Below are 13,386 nucleotides of genomic sequence, written 5' to 3' on the forward strand. Positions count from 1 at the left end.
CATACGAAAAATACCCACCTGGTCTAGTGCCTTGTGTTTTGTTTGGTTTCATTTCTGCAGTGTTTGTAAATTACTTTCACTGTTGAGGAAATGGGAAGGAGTTTTGCATGCACTTTGATTATTATGTATATATTTTTGCTTTCTTTATTTGTTTAATATATCCTTTCATCAAATCATTTCTGCCTTTATATGTGTCTCTGTGGGTCAGTATGAGCTGATTCAAGGCTGGATGTGTTCCTGGGTTCCCAAAAATAAAATAAACAAATCACCGTTTAGAAACAGTGAAAATCTGAGTGTCATTGTGAATGCTACACAGTCCACAACTGTAAATCAGGCCTAAAATGATGCAAAGTCACTAAGTGTGTGCCCTGTGTAAGAGATCTATGCTGCAAGCTTGCTCAGTGTGGCTGGATGATTACCTCACTTGTGTTTTCGGTTGTTTTAGTCTGAAAGAAAATAATTTTGGAAATGATGTGAAAATGTTAGTATGAACGGAGATCGTTTTTGTTTAAAAATATCATTTTCAAAATGAAAACATAGTAGTGTAGATGTAGCCCTATAGTCACGTGCATGCACATCAGATATGCTGAGACATTTGACATTTCTGAATACTGTAAATATGGAATTCTCCTTTAGCATTGGATGGAATGCTTGAGCAGCCCTGAAGGCAGGTTTTCCAGAGTGCTGCTTGCTAATGTGCTCTCAATCTTCAATGTGTCTTCAAACAGTCAAATTACTTTCACCAGAAAGCCACAATCCGTGCCAGAGGACAGGTTTATACTTGCTATGCAAGCGTTTTACTCTTTATACTTGCGCAGGTACTTTACATAAATCTGTAAGATTTACGGCAGTGCGAGATATTATCACAGTGAGAACAGGTTTGGCTTCGCCGTTTTGTGAATTGCCTGGAACACCCATTAAATTTCGATGACAATTTACCGCAATACAGTAGAACCTCTGGTCACAAATGTTTCCAAACACGTACAAATCAGGTTACGATCAAAAAGTTTGCCAAAATTTTGCATCTGTTCACGACCACACGTTCTGGTGGTGAACAAAAACATTGCCGGCCAGTTTCCCTTCCGGTTCGTATGCGTCAATGATTTCCCCATTCTCAGTTTCCCATTTTCTTTTGTTTGCGTATACAGGGCCTAACAAAGCAGCTGATGTTGCAAAAGGAGTTACAATGTTAACCAAGCAGAGGCCTCAAGTGCTGGAAGAGGTGGAAAAACTGTTGCTAGTGCGGTTGAACGAGAAGCAACTTGCAAGGGATTGCGTAAGCGAGGAGATCATATGCGAGAAAGCCAGGAAGATTCATGGCGATTTGCTGAAAAAAAAAATCCTTCTTTGAATGGCGAAGGTGAGGAATTTAAAGCCAGTAGAGGACGGTGTGAAAGTTTTGCAAGAGAAGTGGCATTTAATTATTCTTGCCTGTGCTTAAAACTCAAAAAAAAGTGTTTACAGCGAGCGGTTCGTAAGAGTCTGGCACGAACTCTTACAATGTTAGTTTTCTCTGTTGTTCAAGGTTTTCTCAGTGTTTTTACATTTAGTTTACTATTACACTGTGCATTCTATGGTATAGTTAACTATTTTTGTGCTTAAAAAATATATATATATTTACATACAGTTCCTACGGTCTGGAACGGATTAATTGTATTCACATACAATCTTATAGGGAAATTATGTTCAGGTCACGACCAAATCGGGTCACGTCCAAAGGTTTGGAACGAATTACGGTCGTGACCCGAGTTACCACTGTATCTCTGAAAAGGATGTTTAATGATTAAATCCATCAATCCAGGGATGTGCCCATTCCAGCAAGCATAGGGCACGAGGCAGAAACAATCCCTAGAGGGGGCATCAGCTCATCGCAAGGTGAATACAAGCACTCACATACACACACTGGCTTCATTTTAGTATCACCACTAGTTTCACGCGTTCCCAGCATTCATTTGATTCGTCCTCTGATCAGGTCCTCAGAAATTAACGTGACGCGTGTGCTAGTTGCAGTACCAGCAAAAAGTCGGGGGGGCGCAGTGTGCTAAAAGTTGGAATGTGACGTCAGAGTCTCTGGTTACTATCTACATGTGACAGAAAGCCGCTTTGCGGATCCTACGAGATCGGTGTACGCGCTTCGATATTTGATAAATGGTTTGATGTGGTGAAGCAAAATGCCGACATACAGATGTATTCGTGGTGCTTTTATATTCAAGCGTCAAATATTCCCGATCGTAATGACACGATACGTTTTAAAAGTCACATACCGTCTTCTGTGCCGTCTTTTTTTCTAGGGCTTCCTCTGCTCCTGACAGCAGCGAATCGCCAACAATAGATCACCACACTGAGCACATTAATTGCATGATATTCCAACTGTCTGCACATTTAGAATCCTAAGATTTACACGTGATATCACTTTCATGATGAAAAGCATTAAAGTATGTATATTACATTTTACAGATAAATCGGTAATTTCCTTTAAATAATGAATACTGTTAATAATTACACACATGGGGGTGACACGGTGGTGGAACGTTAGCGCTGCTGTCTTGCAGGGAGTCACGTCGCTGATATCCCCTTCCTGGAGTTTACATGTTTTCCTGCTGGGTTTCCTCAGTGTGTTCCAGTTTCCTTCCAAAGATATGCAGATTTGGGGATCTGGTGCCGCTAAAATGACGCTAGTGTATGTGTGTGCTTCTATTCACCTTGGAATGAGCCGAGGTCTCATCCAGGGATTGTTTCTCACTCATGCCCAATGCTTGCTGGAATGGACACATCCCTGGATTTAATCAATAAACATCCTTTTCAGAGATAATGCAGTAAGGTGTCATAGGAATTTAATGAGTGTTCTAGGCAATTCACAACACAGAGAAGCTGAACATGTTTTCACCATGATAATATCTCGCCCTACCTGGTGGATTCCTCCAGATTTACGTAAAGTATGCGCACAACTATAAACACTTCAACGCTTGTGTAGCAGGAGCATCCACAGCAGCATGCGTCACATCGCGTGAAGTATAAATCCGGCCTAAGAGTTACTGAGATGTTATATTTCCAAAGGCTTGACTGTTCTGACACCTGGTGGCCAACACATCACTACACACTCAAACCTTCTAATCCTTTTAAGGGTGAGACATTAGGGACCTCAAATTCACCACTTCTGACAAGGGACCAGGAATCTCTAAATCCTACCTAACTTGGAAGAAAAAGACAGAGTGGCTCCAGTAACAAAACAGAAGCTGCGGGAATGTTGGCATAGATCTGCCCGAGGAAATAAGGTCCTCTCTGATTTGATGTTCACAGGAGAATCCACTGTTGGGTGCCTTTATGAAACAATCCCATGAAGTGGCATGCAGTTTCAGGCCTGAGGTGTGCACTTTGGTTTACATTTACATCTATTTACTTAGCAAATGTTTTATCCAAAGCATGTCACAAATGAGGTCAACATAATCAAAGAGACATTAGTGTGGGGACATCTTAGGAACAAGAATGACACGGCAAGGTTACAGAATTCATTATCACAAGTGAAGAACCTAAGTATGGTAAGTACCTATTAAAGGCATTATCAGTTAGACAGACACAGAACAAGAGGGTCTTCAAATACTTCTAAAACACATTGAGGGATTCAGCAGATCAGATGGAGACAAGCAAGTTGTTCCACGAGTAAAGAGCCACACAAGAAAAAGGTCTGAATTGACATTTGATGCTACATAGTGGTGACATCACCAGATACTTTTCAATTGAAGACCGGAGTGGGTGAGGAAGCATCACAGGACATCATGAGTGTCTGCATATACACTGGTTCTGACCCAATGATGACTCTGTGAGTGAGTGTTAAGGATATGAACTTAATTTGTCTTGCTACAGGGAGCCAGTGTAGCAATCTGAAATGAGGAGGGACACGAGCCCATCTCAGATCATTGAATACAAGATGTCATGCTGCATGTTGAATCATCTACAGTAGTGTGGTAGAACATGCAGGTGTTCCTGTCAGCAGAAAGTGACAATAGTCCAGATGTGACAAGACCAAAGCCTGGGCCTTGGTATGATCTTGTGGATAATAAACACAGTGATGAATCTGCATGAAGGCAATTGAACTGAAGGACAGCATTACCACCCCAAGGTTGTGTCTTGACTTGTCTGGTGTTATGGGTCATGAACCGATGGGTGCTGAATAGACAAATGAGCGGGGATAATAAGGTGGGTCTTCTTTGGCAGGCTGAGCTCCTTCATGCTGGCTGTAATAGTTGTAAGGTGAGACATGCAGAGACTGTAGTTGATGTGGTCCTCCAGAGGGAACGACAGGTACCACTGTGTACCATCAGCATAGCAGTGATATGACAAACCATGTGATTGGATGGTGGGGCCTAGTGAAGAGGTGTATGGTGAGAAGGGGAGATTCTTTGGACACCCCTGTGCTTGCTTGATGCACCCTTAACATCTCTCCTCATCAGAACACAGGGTAGGATCTGCTCAAGAGGCAGGACTTACAGTACGCCACCTGAGGGCCGTCCTAGTATTGCCAAGGTCAGAGAGGGTGGAAAGGAGGATCTGATGGTTATCGTTGTTAAAAGCATAGGAGAGACGAAGGAAGATGAGGACAGATGGCATGTTAGTAGCTCTAGCCAGCTGTAATGTGTTGACAATGGTAAGCAGAGACATCTCTGTAGAATGGCCACTTTCAAAGTCTAACTGATTAGGATCTACGGAACAGATTGGTACTTTGCTTTCACTCAACAGCCTCCAACAAGCACTGCACCCCGTGGATACTGAACATCCTTGGGCTGTGGTGGTGAGGGCTCTCTAGGGGCCACAATTGTACGTAAAAGGTAAATGACACCTGGGGTTGAAACACCCAAGGGTTCAAATGAAAAGAAGCTGCCAGGATTAGCCTGGACTCAACAGTTAATATGAAGAGTAGATTTCCTCTGGATGGACAAACAAGACTCCAAAATGTGAAAAGGCTGAAGCTCCTCAGTCAAGTCAAGTTGAGGTCAAGTTCTTCAATAAGATGAAGGTGAGCAGTTCAACGGTATTTAACAACCAAATCTATTTTCAAGGCAAAAAGAGTTTGCTTACCACTTGGTGAACCACTTCAGCTCCACGTTCTGAGTCAGCATAGGCAACAATCTAAAAGAAAAACACACAAGAGCAGAGTGAGAAGACCACGCTGACAGCCAGCTTGGGACATTTACTGTACTTGAATTGGCAACGGCATCCAGGGTGCATGGGAGTTCGCCCAACCAGTCTACATGTGTTTTGTGGACTTTGAAAAGGCGTTCGACCGTGTCCCTCGGGGAATCCTGTGGGGGGTGCTCCGGGAGTATGGGGTACCAGACCCCCTGATAAGGGCTGTTCGGTCCCTGTACAACCGGTGTCAGAGCTTGGTCCGCATCGCCGGCAGTAAGTCGAACCCGTTTTCAGTGAGAGTTGGACTCCGCCAGGGCTGCCCTTTGTCACCAATTCTGTTCATAACTTTTATGGACAGAATTTCTAGGCGCAGCCAGGGCGTTGAGGGGGTCCGGTTTGGTGGACTCAGGATTGGGACACTGCTTTTTGCAGATGATGTTGTCCTGTTTGCTTCATCAGGCCGTGATCTTCAGCTCTCTATGGATCGGTTCGCAGCTGAGTGTGAAGCGGCTGGGATGGGAATCAGCACCTCCAAATCCGAGACCATGGTCCTCAGCCGGAAAAGGGTGGAGTGCCCTCTCAGGGTTGGGAGCGAGATCCTGCCTCAAGTGGAGGAGGTCAAGTATCTCGGGGTCTTGTTCACGAGTGAGGGAAGAATGGAGCGTGAGATCAACAGGCGGATCGCTGCGGCATCAGCAGTGATGCGGGCACATCGATCTGTCGTGGTGAAAAAGGAGCTGAGCCGTAAGGCAAAGCTCTCAATTTACTAGTCGATCTACGTTCCTACCTTCACCTATGGTCATGAGCTGTGGGTAGTGACCGAAAGAACAAGCTCGCGAATACAAGCGGCTGAAATGAGTTTCCTCCGCAGGGTGTCTGGGCTCTCCCTTAAAGATAGGGTAAGAAGCTCAGTCATCCGGGAGGGGCTCAGAGTAGAGCCGCTGCTCCTCCGCATTGAGAGGAGTCAGATGAGGTGGCTCGGGCATCTGATTAGGATGCCTCCTTGACGCCTCCCTGGTGAGGTGTTCCGGGCACATCCAACCGGGAGGAGGCCCCGGGGAAGACCCAGGACACGCTGGAGGGACTTTGTCTCCCGGCTGGCCTGGGAACGCCTTGGGATTCTCCCGGAAGAGCTAGAAGAAGTGGCTGGAGAGAGGGAAGTCTGGGCATCTCTGCTCAAGCTGCTGCCCCTAAAAGAATCTAAAAGAAAAACACACAAGAGCAGAGTGAGAAGACCACGCTGACAGCCATCTTGGGACATTTACTGTACTTGAATTGGAAACGTGTTGCCTTGTCAGCTCTTCCTTGACTGCAAGAATTTTAAGAGATCATGATTTACTTCAGAATTTCTTCCCCATTCCTGTCATGACTAAGTGTGTTCAAGACATGTTCAAGGGCACCTTGCTGTTGTACACGAGACAATTGGCCGTAAACAGTTTAACAACATGTTACCAAAAAATACACTTGTGCCTAGATACTGGACGCTTTCATATTATTTGCTGTCGGGTTACCACTGAAGCTCAATTTGTCAGGTATTTTGTAATCTCCAATCTTCAAAGCCTGACATTCAAAAATTTTTCTTAGCTATCGTTACAAACAAGGCGAGGTGAGTAGCAGATGGGAAACATTTCATTTTGGGGTGGAGTGTTGCTTCAATGAAAAGGAGTTGTGTAGCTTCACACTCACACAATTAATGAGCTTTTACAGGACGCCTCGAAACTTAACTGTTGGGTTTGTCTCAAACTAAAACATATCAGTTGACACCAAATGTCTTTATAAACAACACAACACCTGCGGTGGAAATAAAAACTGTTTTAACTGTGGTGATCATCTGTCTGTCAAGTCACAAATCACGCATTTAATTAGATATCACATAAGCACACAAAACCATAAACAGTCAAGCTGGCATCCTTCAAATGGGTATGGAATTTCATTGTAAAAGAAAGAGGTAGAATTCTACACTCAAAGAAATCTAAGAGTGGCAAAGAACAAACAAAATATTTGAAAGAGAACAAACCATTAAATCAAAAATAATTGGGATGTTGTGCTCGATCCTTCTAAAGACGTTTCAATTAACCACAGTACTTGGGTACATATTGTCAGTTTCATTAATTTGTAAAGTTGACCTTGAACCAACTTCCATCTTTGGCCGTCTATTCTTGATGAAGAATGGCTGGCATTCTACAGTCCAAGGATCAATCAACTCCCTCTTCACTGTTTATTCCTTTTTGTTTTACTGAGACGTAAAAGTGCACATGCTTGAGTTGAGGCCTCACAAGTGTGCTGTACACTTGAAAGTGCACTTCTCATCACAAGACATGCATCCTGAATATTGATCATCACAGTGGTCTCTTTAATAGATTTGGGACACTAACTGACTGACGACAAGAAAGGGGATACCTTTACATAGATAAGAGAGATAGATAATAAAGTAAATGACGATAGATAGATAGATAGATAGATAGATAGATAGATAGATAGATAGATAGATAGATAGATAGATAGATAGATAGATAGATAGATAGATAGATAGATAGATAGATAGATAATGTCACAGAGGACAAATGGGCATCCCCCATGTGTCAGGTGACACCCGCAGGGGTTCATTTTTGTGCAGGTTGTTTTTTTTCTCTTTGTAACGGCCTTGAACGTTCATTACTTTTACCGCGATATCCAAGCACTACCACTAGGGGTCAGTGTAGCACTGCTTTATGCGTCATGTCGAACGGCTCGTCGTGAAGATGTCGGCTAATGCGAATGACAACACCACTACTTCCCCAAAGGTGATTCTCGTATTTCCGTCAAGCAGTGCAGCATGTCGGTAACTAACGCTGTTTATAGTGTTAAAAATCTGTTAAATTACTGTGAGTTGTCTAATGATAGTTAGGTTTTGTGCATTCGGACACTTAACGTCCTTCCTTCCATTTTCCAACCCGCTGAATCAGAACATAGGGTCACGGGGGTCTGCTGGAGCCAATCCCAGCCAACACAGGGTGCAAGGCATGAACCAATAACCGCAGGACACACACACACACACCAAGCACACACTAGGGCCAATTTAGAATCGCCAATCCATCTAACCTGCATGTCTTTGGACTGTGGGAGGAAACAAGAACTCCTGGAATAAACCCACACAGACACGGAGAGAACATGCAAACTCCACGCAGGGAGGATCTGGGAAGCGAACCCAAGTTTCCTTACTGCGAGGCAGCAGCGCTACCACTGTGCGACCCGACACTTATGTGTTTATTTTAAAATTGGAAGGGTTAAACTGTCACGTATTGTCATTGCTTTCTCATTGTCTCCAGTTTCTGCACCAACAGAATTATTTTTTTGATATTTTGTACTTTAGGGTGTGATAAAAATGAACTGAACTGAATCAGCATTTCTCAACCTTTAAGTATTTGCAACCCGAGTTTTCATAACAGTTTTAATCGCGCCCCCTAACGTTTTTTTGAAAGGAGCCCACTAATACCAATTTGTTCTTTTTAAATTAATGATATATAATACACTTAGATACATATTTTATTATACCTACTTACCTTTTCTCGACATTTATCTAACTCTATGTTTATTTTTCTAGTATCAGAATGCAGTTTAAGTTAATTTGTTTTGGTTTCAATAGATGTATTTTTCATATTTTCAATTCTTGTTTACTTTTTTTCACATCTCCGCACCCCACTAGGGGGGCCTGCCCTACAGATTGAGAACCACTGAACTGAATCCATCAATATAACGTCTGCATTAATTAAAGAGGTCACCTCGATTAGTCTCTTTCAGGACCTGAAAACAGTTCTGAAATTCCCTCGACTTTGTTCATAGATATCCTGGTCACAACCATTTCAGCTTACGTTTAAGTGCAAAGAGCACTTGTCTTCCAACCCCTGAGTGGGGATTATGAAATGGATTACTGTTGAATTGGAGAGTGGAGGGAGGGAATCGATCTCCCATTTTAAAAATGGGCAAATACAGAATTCTGAATCCCCCCTCAATCCAATTAAGCGTTGTGAGAAGCTGTAGCCCATCTTGGAAGCACTGGGTACAAGGTAAGAGCCAGACTAGGATAGGGAGTCGGTCCATCCCGTGGCTCACTCACAGACATCTAAACGCACACATTGAAAGTTTCAAGTCACCAGGTAACTGAATGTGCAGGTCTTTGGAGATGTTGTGAGGGAAATCAGAATATCTGGAGGGAAACCCCCACAAACAAATAATGGGAGAGCATACAAAGTTCACACTGTCAAGAATGAGGCATAGGGCATTATACATTTTACAAAAGTGTGGATTTCAAAATTTTTCAACCATACAGTGAATCTGGAAAGTATTCCCAGCACATCATCACTTTTTCCACATTTTATTATGTTACAGCCTTATTCCAAAATGGATTCAATTCATTTTTTTTCCTCAGAATTCTACACACAACACCCCATAATGACAATGTGAAAAAAGTTTACTTGAGATTTTTGCAAATTTATTAAAAATAAAAAAACTGAGAAATAACATGTCCATAAGTATTCACAGCCTTTGCTCAATACTTTGTCGATGCACCTTTGGCAGCAATTCCAGCCTCAAGTCTTTTTGAATATGATGCCACAAGCTTGGCACACCTATCCTTGGCCAGTTTGGCCCATTCCTCTTTGCAGCACCTCTCAAGCTCCATCAGGTTGGATGGGAAGCGTCGGTGCACAGCCATTTTAAGATCTCTCCAGAGATGTTCAATCGGATTCAAGTCTGGGCTCTGGCTGGGCCACTCAAGGACATTCACAGAGTTGTCCTGAAGCCACTCCTTTGATATCTTGGCTGTGTGCTTAGGGTCGTTGTCCTGCTAAAAGATGAACCGTCGCCCCAGTCTGAGGTCAAGAGTGCTCTGGAGCAGGTTTTCATCCAGGATGTCTCTGTACATTGCTGCAGTCATCTTTCCCTTTATCCTGACTAGTCTCCCATCCCAACAGTATGATGCTGCCACCACCATGCTTCACTGCAGGGATGGTATTGGCCTGGTGATGAGCGGTGCCTGGTTTCCTCCAAACGTGACGCCTGGCATTCACACCAAAGAGTTCAATCTTTGTCTCATCAGACCAGAGAATTTTCATTCTCATGGTCTCAGAGTCCTTCAGCTGCTTTTTTGCAAACTCCAGGCAGGCTGCCATGTGCCTTTTACTAAGGAGTGGCTTCCGTCTGGCCACTCTACCATACAGGCCTGATTGGTGGATTGCTGCAGAGATGGTTGTCATTCTGGAAGGTTCTCCTCTCTCCACAGAGGACCTCTGGAGCTCTGACATGGTGACCATTGGGTTCTTGGTCACCTCCCTGACTAAGGCCCTTTTCCCCCGATCGCTCAGTTTAGATGGCCGGCCAGCTCTAGGAAGAGTCCTGGTGGTTTCGAACTTCTTCCACTTATGGATGATGGAGGCCACTGTGCTCATTGGGACCTTCAAAGCAGCAGAAATTTTTCTGTAACCTTCCCCAGATTTGTGCCTCGAGACAATCCTGTCTCGGAGGTCTACAGACAATTCCTTTGACTTCATGCTTGGTTTGTGCTCTGACATGAACTGTCAACTGTGGGACCTTCTATAGACAGGTGTGTGCCTTTCCAAATCATGTCCAGTCAACTAAATTTACCACAGGTGGACTCCAATGAAGCTGCAGAAACATCTCAAGGATGATCAGGGGAAACAGGAGGCGCCTGAGCTCAATTTTGAGCTTCATGGCAAAGGCTGTGAATACTTATGTACATATGCTTTCTCAATTTTTTTATTTTTAATAAATTTGCAAAAATCTCAAGTAAACTTTTATCACGTTGTCATTATGGGGTGTTGTGTGTAGAATTCTGAGGAAAAAAATTAATTGAATCCATTTTGGAATAAGGCTGTAACATAACAAAACATGGAAAAAGTGATGCGCTGTGAATACTTTCCGGATGCACTGTACATTTAATTTAAAATGAATTCCTAATATACTGAAGTTTAATTTAAAACAAAACTCCAATGAAAAAATGACACATATTTTTTATTTGTTACATACTTTATATGGTTTGTATTTATAGCCGAGAAAAAATGTAACTTCTTTGATCGCATGTCAATATCCCATATTAGCACAGCAATCTTACGCTTAAATTATAAAGATCCCAGACACACAGAGCTACACTGGAAACATTGGGTGTAATGTTGCTAAAAAATAAAAAAAAAACTGGTGGACATGTGACAGCTAATAAGGATAACTGGCAACAGGTCAGTCACATGATTGGGTATAAATAAGAACTTCCCGGAGAGGCGGAGTCTCTTGGAAGTAAAGATGACGAGGGTTCACCACTCTGTGAAAGAGTGGACAAGAGTGGTTGTGCAGTAAAAAAAAAATAAACAAATAACGTTGGTACTGTAAAAACAGTGAGGCAGTGCAGACCCCAAGAGTGTAGGTTGGTGGGAGGAAAGCTGCGTGGCTGTAGAAATCTTGATGAAGGACTTGTGTGTGTAATGTGCATGAAGGTAGTTACTGCAGCCATCTGTCATTGAGTCTGTCAGTGGGTCTTCTGGTGCAGCATAGAAGGAAAAATGTATACATTAGGCATAAATAGCATATTAGCATAAATAGCCATAAAACTAATTAAAAGCTTCTGAAACCTTAGATTAAGCATAAATTAGAATGTTAAGCAAATAAGATAGGTCAAGCAAATGGTTAACTGAAAAATCAGTCAAATTGCATTATTTTTTAAGCTTGAAGGAAAATCAACAGTATTAAGAGAGGAAGAAGAGAACAGGACAAAAATGACGCACAGAAACTACCCGAGGACAGAAGAATGGGGAGCATGTGCACCTGTGTTCGGAAGTCAGAAAGCTGAGAAACGATATTAGTAAAAAATAGGTTCTTGTAGGCACGTAAGAAGCCAGCTGGAATAGTGAATCAGCAAAGATGGCAAAAAGGCATTGCCGCCAAGGTCAGATATGATGTAATGTATGGAAAATAACAAAAATATATTCTAGCATAAATAAGTTTAGAAAATTATACTAGCATTTAACCTTAGTGCAGAAATTACATGTTAAACAAGCATGCCAAGCAAATGATTAAATAAAGGCACATGCCATATTTCTTTTTAAATTAAAGCTTAGCTTCAGACCACCATTATAACATAGTGTGAAAGGCTTAGGAAAGGAAATGACATAAGAAAAGCCCAAAGATGGTAAAAGGAAGACATCTGCCCAGCTGTAGACCAATAAAAATAAGTGTAGCCCAGGTAGAAATGTGTTTAAATCACTAATTAATGTAAAAATGTAAATGTTGTGTTGTAAACTGTTAATTTTAGTGTAATAGTTTGTTTACACAGTTATGTAGACTTTTATTTTGACATCCGGCAGTGGTCTAGAAAACGGAAGGGTTGTAGGAGAGAAGAAAAAAGAAAAAGAGAGAACGTGACGCCAAGGTGGTGTAGCAGAAAGTTTGAGAGATAAATTATCAACCAGATAATTTACCGGCGTACGAACTGCTGAGATAGACGCAGAAGTTCGATTAAACAATCGTAGGGTCTATCTGGTGAGGAACGACTTGTTAATTCAAAGAGGGGAGTAACGGAGCGAACTACCAGAGGCAGGAGTTAACTCAGCTCAACACGCTAATGGTGGACGTTTGCTTATTTGGATGACGGAGACATTTTTGGATTCACTAAACAGAGGCTACCTGCTCATAGACAGAGGCAGAGAGGTCAGAAGGATTTGTTGGACTGATAACAACATTGCCAAGTAAGGTACTTTTTTCATTTTATTTTGTTGCTCCTGGTAGAGTGAAACGACCGATAAGTTTTTGGTCGCAACGCTCCCAAGCCACAAATCAGGCCTGCAACGTTTTGTTTCAAATAGAGTGACAAGACTGAATGTGTTTTATTTTAGCATTAATAGTGTAATATAGTTCCTGATTATTTTCAGTTTATTAATTGTGTTTGTTGACTTATAATTAAACAGGGAGTTCATTATTGTTTTATAACCCAGTTTCCTGGGGCCTCATGTATAACGCCGTGCGTAGAACTCACACTATAACATGGCGTAAACACGAAAGTGGGAATGTGCGTACGCACAGAAAAATCCAGATGCAGGAATCTGTGCGCACACAAACTTCCACGTTCTTCCACTACATAAATCCCGATCAGCGTGAAAAGTAACACACGTGCACGCGCCTTCTGTCCCGCCCCAACTCCTCTCAGAATTACGCCTCTTTGAATATGCAAATCAATATAAATAGCCTTCTGTGAAAAGACAATGAGAAAAGCAC

General features: G+C 42.4%; 1 protein-coding gene across 6 annotated transcripts in view; it reads right to left on the reverse strand.

Annotated features, from left to right (window-relative positions):
* Window positions 1–13,386, reverse strand: part of LOC114656994 (uncharacterized) — a 229,653-nt gene that overhangs the window by 12,993 nt on the left and 203,274 nt on the right. For 2 of the 6 annotated variants that reach the window (XM_051932299.1, XM_051932298.1), the window contains one exon: window positions 5,077–5,127. The exons of the other annotated variants lie outside the window; for them this stretch is intronic. In XM_051932299.1, the coding sequence (XP_051788259.1) occupies window positions 5,077–5,127 (51 nt within the window). The remainder of the gene's footprint in view (window positions 1–5,076; window positions 5,128–13,386) is intronic. 6 annotated transcript variants of the gene reach the window in all.

Source organism: Erpetoichthys calabaricus, chromosome 9 (genome assembly GCF_900747795.2).
Source record: "Erpetoichthys calabaricus chromosome 9, fErpCal1.3, whole genome shotgun sequence".
NCBI lineage: Eukaryota > Metazoa > Chordata > Cladistia > Polypteriformes > Polypteridae > Erpetoichthys > Erpetoichthys calabaricus.